The sequence below is a fragment of the Orbicella faveolata genome, unplaced genomic scaffold (assembly GCF_042242905.1).
Source record: "Orbicella faveolata isolate gen_17 unplaced genomic scaffold, um_ofav_v1 contig_26, whole genome shotgun sequence".
NCBI classification, from domain to species: domain Eukaryota; kingdom Metazoa; phylum Cnidaria; class Anthozoa; order Scleractinia; family Merulinidae; genus Orbicella; species Orbicella faveolata.
In genome coordinates, this window is record NW_028301554.1 from 14,098,880 (window position 1) to 14,107,942 (window position 9,063).

The 9,063-nt window shown below is 39.6% G+C and overlaps 2 protein-coding genes across 2 annotated transcripts; one reads left to right on the top strand and one right to left on the bottom strand.

Annotated features, from left to right (window-relative positions):
• Window positions 1–1,411: 1,411 nt before the first annotated feature.
• LOC110058821 (neuronal acetylcholine receptor subunit alpha-10-like) lies at window positions 1,412–7,452 on the top strand. Its single transcript, XM_020765480.2, has 6 exons — window positions 1,412–1,626; window positions 2,804–2,943; window positions 3,196–3,240; window positions 4,176–4,285; window positions 5,113–5,254; window positions 5,936–7,452. Exons 1-6 carry the CDS (start codon window positions 1,536–1,538, stop codon window positions 6,848–6,850), a joined length of 1,443 nt encoding a protein of 480 aa, XP_020621139.2. The 5' UTR covers window positions 1,412–1,535; the 3' UTR covers window positions 6,851–7,452.
• Window positions 7,453–7,503: 51 nt separating this feature from the next.
• Window positions 7,504–8,879, bottom strand: LOC110058820 (transcription factor LBX2-like). The gene has a single exon (XM_020765479.2). The coding sequence runs from the start codon at window positions 8,853–8,855 to the stop codon at window positions 8,295–8,297; it is 561 nt and encodes a 186-aa protein (XP_020621138.2). The 5' UTR covers window positions 8,856–8,879; the 3' UTR covers window positions 7,504–8,294.
• Between the last annotated feature and the right edge of the window lie 184 nt (window positions 8,880–9,063).

The window sequence follows — 9,063 nt, forward strand, 5'->3', positions numbered from 1 at the left end:
ACGGTTAATAGCAAAAAAAAAAAAATTGGATTATGCGCATGCCTGGACTTGAAGGTTTGCTCAATTTTGTACCTAGTCCTCGAAAAATCTCTACTTTTAGTAAAAAAAAGCCTTTTTAGCAAAACTTAGGCTTATTTAGCGTCATGGCAGCTAAAAAACCTTACTAAACGCTTAAAAACGGTATTTCAGTTTTGGCGAAAGTTTGGTATTCAAAGGGTTAAAAAACCCGCTCCAAATTTCACCGGCTTTAAATTGGAAAGTTCAAAATCTTGCTTTGCGAAACGTTTCAAAAATCAAGCTCCTTTGCATTTCAAGTTATAATGAAATAGTGTTATAAATTTGGTCAAAAAGTGGCAAATTATTGTTGATAATATCGTGGATACGACAAAAACCTCATATGATCCAAGAGAAAACTCCTCTTTTAAATTTATGGTTATCGAAGTTATTTCTCTGTTCAGTAATGAGTTTTGTTGCAATTCGTTTTACTTTTTTTCATACGAATACTGGCAGATATCTCCAACCAGCGGGAGATTGTTTTAAAATATTATCGTTCTCTCTAAATAACATTGTAGTTGTTATTGCCGCTAAATTCGATGTTTGCTAAATTCGATATTGCTACTAAATTCGATGTTTCATGGAACCTTTCGAACAGTCTGTTAGAGAACTTTTCAAGCGTTGAGGAAACTGCTTCGACCAACGTGAAGAGTAAACTAATTTTATAAGCCGTTTTATACCTATCTTGATACCTCAGAAACTGTTCACAACTAGAAAGGGTAACTACATATACACTGCTGAAGTTGCAGAGATATGAAAAAATTATTTAATTTGAAACAATTTTATTTACTGGAATTAGGCGAACTACATATTTTCTGGTGCTGTGAAAAACGCCTTCTTGTTTTGGTGAGTTTCTCAGCATGTTGTTGATTGTTTTAGGTTGTCGTCACCTGTTCAGATATTTCACCGCTGCCTTGTGTATTTTGCATGGCTTCTCCTATATAAACGTTCGGAAAATTCCTACAGACGAAGCTCTTGAGAAAGCCGAGGACAATGTGGAAACACTTTCATGGACTTGATAAAATGGTGAGAACAAATACAGGGCCAGTTACGAAAATCGTATGCAGTCGTGTGTGTTCAGAAATAAATTAAACACGAGAAACGGCTCAAATTTAGCCAATAATTTTCCGGGATTTTCTAGGGAAAATAATTAAAAATACTAATGCTGAGATCAACCCTCATGTGACTAATTCTTTTTTTCTGTTTTCCCGCAGTCTTTCATTCTCCAAGAAAAGCAGTGTAGCTAATGAAAGAACCAATGGCAATTCCGCTAAGGTAAATAAAATTTGCAAGACATCTGTTTCACCGAGCCAGCCAATTACATGTGGCTCAGTTGTAAATACTGCATTGTAAACAGACAGCCAACATTGCCGAGAATTTCCACGAGTATATCTTAAAGATCTACGTCGAACTTAGCTGGGCTGCCTTTTTTGAACTAAGGCAGTTTGTCAAGAATATGTTGGCGAATCTTTGCTGAGAAAATGGCTCTGCAGCTTTACTCACAGTCCAGACGTTCGCTTTTAATTAACGTGTTTCTATTGTATTTCGTCAACATTTTGAATTCAAGTGTAGGTAAGTGTTTACTTCTGGCGTTAAAAATATGTCTTAAACATAATATCTTATTTCAAAATCTACCGAACAAGTTAAAATAATTTTGTAACAATTCTCCTGGACGCATTGTACTTAAATCGTTAGTTTTTAAAAACTGAATATCTAGAAATGCATTCAGATTTTTTCAATTAACATAAAAACTCGTATTTACGTATGTGTTAACCAGATTTAAAAATAAAGTAAAATGAGCTTAGAGAAATAATCTTGTCTCTCAGATATTATAAAAAAAACTCCAGTCTGCCGGTCACCTGATTATCAGTTTGAAGAGATAGCTCATGGATGTCTTGTGTTAAATGCGAAGTGTCTTTAATTTATTGCCCTCAAGCAAGGCCGCTAAAACAGCCACAAAACTCAATCTTCACCTCTTCAAATGATCGTTTAGAAAGTTAAAATGGAAAACACGAAACGTTAATTTGTTCATTAAGCCCCGGCAGTAAAAAAATAGCGGTGTATTTGAAGTTATTACTCGATATTTCTTGATGAAAAAAACTCGATCAGGGTGTTCACCATATTTCATGATTTTTTCGCAGTAGGGACACTTAATGCTAAAATAAATATAATGTAGAAGGTAGAATAAGACTTTTAAAGGATTAACCCTGTGTTTTGCGAGTTTCCTGGTATCGTTTTGTAATACCAGCTAAGCATTTCAGAGAAATAAGCTACAAATTAGTCGCTGTAGAGAAACGATCATTAGCCCAAGCGGTAAAATAGATGTTGACCGATGTGATAGCCTAAACAAGGTGCACATAGATAACAAAAAACAGAGCAAAGCTATATAAACATATCGTATTAAAGTATATGACGACTGTGTTTTTATTATCCGTAGAAAATACGACGACAATTTTGCTTTGGCGCTTTTGATTCTTTCGACCTCGGTGATTAGTTTCTGCGAAACTAGGGCAGTACACGCTGGCCAATCAGCGGTCTAGGTATCTCCTGCCAACCATGCAAAAGCGAAAATCCTCAAATTACAAATAAAATCCATTTTCGACACTTTCATAAATTTTCTTTGACTTGAAACTTCAAGAAAAATTATTTTGGATTCACTTTGTTTTTACTGGGAAACGCAATAAAAATAAAACTTGAACCTTGTCGTTGTAAAATAGCTTGACTAAATTGTAAAAGGTGCATTTTACAGGCTCGCCGAGTTCTGAGATTGTTCAAAAGCTTGAACACAGATTGCTAAACTCTTATGACAAGAGCGTCATCCCCAAAAGAGTACTGGATGTGGGAGTGAATGTCACGCTGGACTTGGCATTAAACCAAATTATCGATGTGGTGAGTAGAATTTAAAAAACAAAGGTAGCAGCAGCGGGTTGTAAAATTGTTTGTTATTTCTGTGAAACTGATTATTTACCCAGAAGTCTTTCGACTACGACTCGCCTCACCCGTGCCCAGGTCTCCGCCTTTTCAGAGCGGCCAACATGCACTTTGGAACGAAGTAAAGGTCATTGGAATGGAGATTTCAGAAGCATGGATGTTATCTGATTGTGTTCGTTACTGAAAAGTTTCATGATTTTCCTTTCGCAGAACAAGCGATCGCAGACTATGACCGCTGTCATTTGGGTGCGACAGGTAAGTGTATAGGGTCGGTGTTTTGGTCTGCTGCAACAACTGACAGATAATATGGTAATGATCTGATTTAGTAGTCGAGTTGAAGGAATTGAATGATGATGGTGATGATGATGATGATGATAATGATAATGATGATGATGATGATGATGATGCCACGCCTAATGATAATTGCTACTCTAGCGCATTTACCAGACACAGATTGTGATTGTCCGTGGTCCGGAAAAATACCCAGAATACTTCAAATTCAATCTAAGGGATCATTTCTTTTCCCACTTTTCACAGGTTCTATTGAATAACATAGATCCTTCTGTGTGTGGTTACTCAGCTCGATTCCGGGCTCATCGAACAATAAAGTCAAGTAAAAGAAAGACTGAATTGGTTCAGAATCCTTCTGTAGGTCATAGTCCCGGAGGGGGTGGGGGGTGGGGGGTGGTACGACCAGAAAAATCGGGTTGGGTTGTGCGGCCCGCCCACTAAAACCCTTATCCTATTTATGACTAAAATCTGTGATTTTCTCTGCCCTATTTATCACCCGACCAAAAAATTGATACCCCATTTAAGACCTGACCCTTAAATCAATACCCTGATTCAGACTGGCCTTATAACTATTTACTTAGTTCAGAAGTATCGTGAAGAGCTTTTTCTTGATGCTCCTATCGGTAACGATGAAAACGTAGCTTCTTCTAAACAAACATTCCGAATTAAAGACTAAAGTGCAAAAAGCATAAATTATTTGAGACCAAAATGGCCAAAATCGATACCTTATTTATGAAAAAAACGCCTAAAAAACTATACCTTTTAAGGCCGCACATACCTATATAGCCCATATAAGAGGGTAACTGCAATTCACCCTTGCCTGGATAATTTCATCTTCCTTAGAGCCTAGAAAAACGTGAAAAACTTGAATTTGAACGATGATTTTTCCCTCTCATTAGTATTGGAATGATCACAGACTTCGCTGGAATTCCTCCCAGTTTGACGGTGTGAACTTCATTGTGACTCAAGCCAGTTATCTTTGGCTTCCTGACATCACACTGTATAACAAGTACGTATTTCCAGTTGTTAAGAAGCAGGATTTTCAAAAGACTCAAACAAACGTTTTAATGCTGCACACAACATTACCCGCAACGTTTTTCACAATGATGCGATCACGCGCTGCAACTTTTTGCTTAACATTGCTGACGCAGCAAGTAAGTTCTGGTTTTAACAATCTCGTTAAAAATGGCGATTGTGTTCAGCTCAAGTTAGCAAGTAAAAAAAACTGCAGCTGTTCAGTGACTTTTCTCTCCGGAAAGAAAACATACACGTCACAGTTCGTCGCTTTTGGGTGAGAGATTGGATATCAAGAAGACATAAAAAGGCCGATAGTTGTGTTAGACCATTGCACGCAGTGTTACGGATAGTGCGCTCGCGTTGTAGTTAATTCTTGCACACGATGGAATTAAGCCATTGCATGCACTGTATCTCCATGGTCCAGCTAACCTGAGGTACGTTTATCGCCAACTTCAAAGTCAGCTGTATAATAAGCTATCAAGGCACCATAACACTTGTCTTCAAGGCACCATAACACTAAACTGTAGCTGACAGCAACAAAAATTGAATTTCTTAAACTTCTGGATTCCTCTGCTCAGAATTTGAAAGTCGACAGCTTCTTTGTAACTAACAAAGTCAAATTAGAAACTTGACCTACCCTATCCCTCCCATGAAGAGTGGCTGTTTACTTTAGCGACTTTTCCTCCAAACAAGTCAAGGCCGTCCCACCCGTTACTGAGTGATTCCGAAAGCTTTTTTCTGGTTTTACTCATTCTTTTTTTTGTTAATGTTACCCACCTACCAATCGTTCTTCAACTGGAATTATATGATTCCTTGCAGTGCTAAAGATGATTATAACATCGACAAGGAGTCGTATCACAGCCTTACGATATCCTCTGATGGAAGCATATCCAGGTACTTCCCGACTATCTACAAATCCTCCTGTAAACTGGACGTCAGGAACTTTCCCTTCGATGACCAGGTAACAGCCTTGAACTATTATTGAACTGCCATTTATCGGTTTCAGAGATTACAACACCTAAAGCGAGGGGGTACGTAAAGAACAGATGCTCCTTTCTTTAACTCCTCTTGTCTTCTTGTCACAATCCACCTCTCAGAAACACGTCTGAGACCTAGGGATTTCTGTTTCCTTAGGTTTGCAAGAACGCACAACGTTATAACCCCAACCGGTCCATAACTCTCGGCACTTAAATTGACTCCGGTTCTGTGGTATGAACATAAGCGGGTAGGAGTATTGCTATTCTCCCAGGAGGAGATGCTAGTCAATCGTAGGCTACTCTCCAGTTGCATTCCGTCAGGTTGCCCTAACAGTTTTCTGTCACCCATTTATACTCCTGTGCGGGGAGAGAAATTGCTGTTGACGTGTCTTGTCCTATATACTACAATATAGTGGCTCCGACAAGGGCTTAAAACCGGACTATGCGAGTCCAGCGCGCTTACCATTCAGCAGGCTACAGCGTCTCCCAGAATCTTGTAAACTAGGCTTACCTGGAGTGACAGAATCACCTAACAATAAAAACGTCCAACATACCCTGCGTGACAGACCCCCCCAAACATGTAGCCTAACTAGCGTGACAATAACGCCAAAGAACATGAGCTGACTTCATGGATAACTTTATTGCTGTTTTGAATTGTTTGATAGGTTTGCCAGCTCAAACTGGGTTCCTGGTCGTACAACATTTATGAAATGAATCTCTCCACTCAAGGAGATGGTGACATCAGCTCGTTTATAGGAAACGGTGAATGGACGCTTCAAAGCATGCCCTCGCAAAGACACGAGACTACATTTCGCTGTTGTCCGCATCCGTATGTGTATCTGACATACGACATTCACATTAAACGAAGGTCGTTATATTATGTACTCAACTGTTTTATGCCCTGTCTCATTATGATGGCTTTGACAATCCTCTCATTCTACCTGCCTTCGGAGACAGGAGAGCGAATGGGTGTCGGTATAACGGTGCTGTTGTCTTTGAGTATCATTCAGTTGATTCTCTCCGATTCCCTTCCACCCACATCGGAAGTGCCGCTGATAGTAGTCTACTACGGGCTTACAATGTTGAACATTTTCATGTCGTTGGTTTTCTCATGCATTGTTCTTACTTTGTACCACCACTCTGCGCACTCCCTGCCTCACTGGTTGAGAGCTGTTCTGTGCGAATGGGGGGCAAAAGCGATGCGAAAGCAACAGGAGTGGTCCGCAATTAAAGAACAGAAGAAACAGATGGAAATGAGGGAAAAATCCACGTCAAACGAGATGGTTACCAATGGAGTTGTGGTGAACTGGATGCCAGCTCCATCACTGCCTTCTCATGTGGCAATCACGGAACTTATTCCAGGCCAAAACCCAGATGACCAGTCCAGCGAAACCGAGAATGATTACCTATTAAGTCAAAGATACCATGAGGAGGACAAAGCGGATATCCTTCGTGAGGAATGGAGATTCGCCTCGCGAGTGGTGAATAAGTTCTTTATGTGGATCGTGGTGTTCGCGATCGCGAGCAACGCTTTGTATGTCATTCTCAAGGCCCCAAAAGGAAATTTTATCTTGAATTGACAAGCAAAAGATACAGTCTCTGTTGACCGTGACATCAGTCGCAGGGGCAATATCTTGGCTGCGAGCCAGATGTGCCCATGAAACCGCCTAGATGGGCTGGTGAATAAACTACACCGTATTATTAGTTTGAACTGTTTTGAAGCACAGTATATATACTATCATTAAAACTGAAAAATCATGGCACGTTTTCCAAAATAAAGGCACATCTCATTTGCACCCAACGAACACTAGTCGACCAGTAAGGCTGAATGAGCCTTTTGCCAAAGACAATAAGGAAGCTGTGACTCGACAAAACAAAGCCAATTTTGTTGTTGTCTTTTGCAGTGAAAAGGAACCAAAAAAAAGGTCGATGAGAGTAGCCGATAAAAAAAGCAATAATAAAGTCCATAAGCCGTTCTACGGTTCTGTCAAACAGAAGATTGTTGCCATTCAATATAACAATATTTGAAAAAACAAAAGTCCTTATTGTACAAGCCTTGTGTCGCGTTGTTTGCCAACAGATTTCTCTTGTAGTTTGCTGTAAGATGATAAAATGGTAGAGTAATCAGCCACGAGCTTCACTAGTGCTGTGGTTTCTTAAATAAACTTTGTATCACACTTGAGCTTTGCGTGAGAAGCCATGAAATTTCACCTTTGAGCCAGAACCAACTACCTTGGAAGGGTAACGGTCACACACGTTTAATTTTTGCTCAAGGTTTTAAAACAGTTATGAGCCTGTAACATAAACCGAAACATGTTTATAACAGCCATTTTTCAACTCTGATTTGCTTTAAAAATAATCTGAAAGCTACTCCTTCGATACCCAATAACCGCTGGTACATGTACCGATAATTTACTGTAATCTCAAGAGGTATTTTGCGGATTAGATGGAGACTAGCGCGATCAAAGAATAACAAACAAAAATGGAACGCCAGCCATGCGAGCCGATGAAAGCAAGCAATTCTAATCAACGATAGTAACCGTGCGTGGCCCTCAAAGTCAAGAACATGTGATGTAAATAGTTACAATTCTTGTTGCTAATGTTTTTTGCCATCTGCGTATTCGTCAAACTGTACTTTTGGACTCATCAACGTTCAACTAGGTATTGCATTTCTCGCGTGTATTTTGTCTGACTTGGCAAATCAGATGTGACGTAGACAAGGGGTCACGTTAAAAAAAATGAACTCTATCCTCGCCTAAAGTGAATGAAAACAAGTGAATGAAAACAACGTTTCAGAACCTAATTGAAATTCACTATACATATACTCTATATGAACAATTAAAATGTTTGTTAAGAAAACAGTATATATGCTTATTACTCTAAAATTGATGTCGCTGGCCATGCCAGCCCTCTTGTTGTCAAACATGGTCAAACAGCAACGAAACTGAAGGCGTTCCGCCAAAGGATAGATAGAACACTTTGTACACTGTTTGTGCATTTGTCGAAAAATTTCTGTTGTTTCTCTCAGCGAAATGGTCTGTATACTTGATAATGTACTTCTGGAATTCTGAAGCCCTTTGCGACGCACTTTTTGCCGTGTTTAGCCATTTTAACACCCGCTTTTTTCCGTTCTCTGGCGCGTCTGTTTTGGAACCATGTGATGACCTGACGCTTCGTTAGACCAACAAGTTTCGCTAGCCATTCTCTAGATTTTGGTGACAAATGTTGTTTAAACTGGAAACTTTCCTCCAGTGTTTGAATTTGTATGTCGGTGAATACACTCTTTTTCGGCAATGATTCTTGACGAGGTTTATGAGTCAATGAACGTCGCTGCTTCGATAAGAGTACTTCATTAGGCTCTAAAGCAGACTCTCTACAGAAGTAGTTGGTTACAAAGCCCTCTAAAGCGGCAAGAGGATTGTCGTGAATATTATACTCATGTTGGCTGTTTTGGCGTCCTAAAAGGACAGGTAAAAGCTGAGGGCACGTCTGTTTTCTTGATCTGACGGGTCTAAATGCTGATAATCCGTTTTTATCCCCTGTAAGATTGCCAATTCTGTTCTGCAGGTTACCATTTTGCGTCATTTCGTATTGTTGCCTTTAACGAACTTTAGCGTGTCGCATTGTATATCTAGCAGTTAGCTGAGGTTGTTTTTATGTCGTTGTTATCAGGGCGATCCAGGGGAGGACGTAGAGAAACAGCTGCAAATATACAGTTTCGATCGTATCATAAACTTACTGTTTAGTTTGGAATATTCGCACTTGAACATGAGACAACTGAGTGAGGATTGCG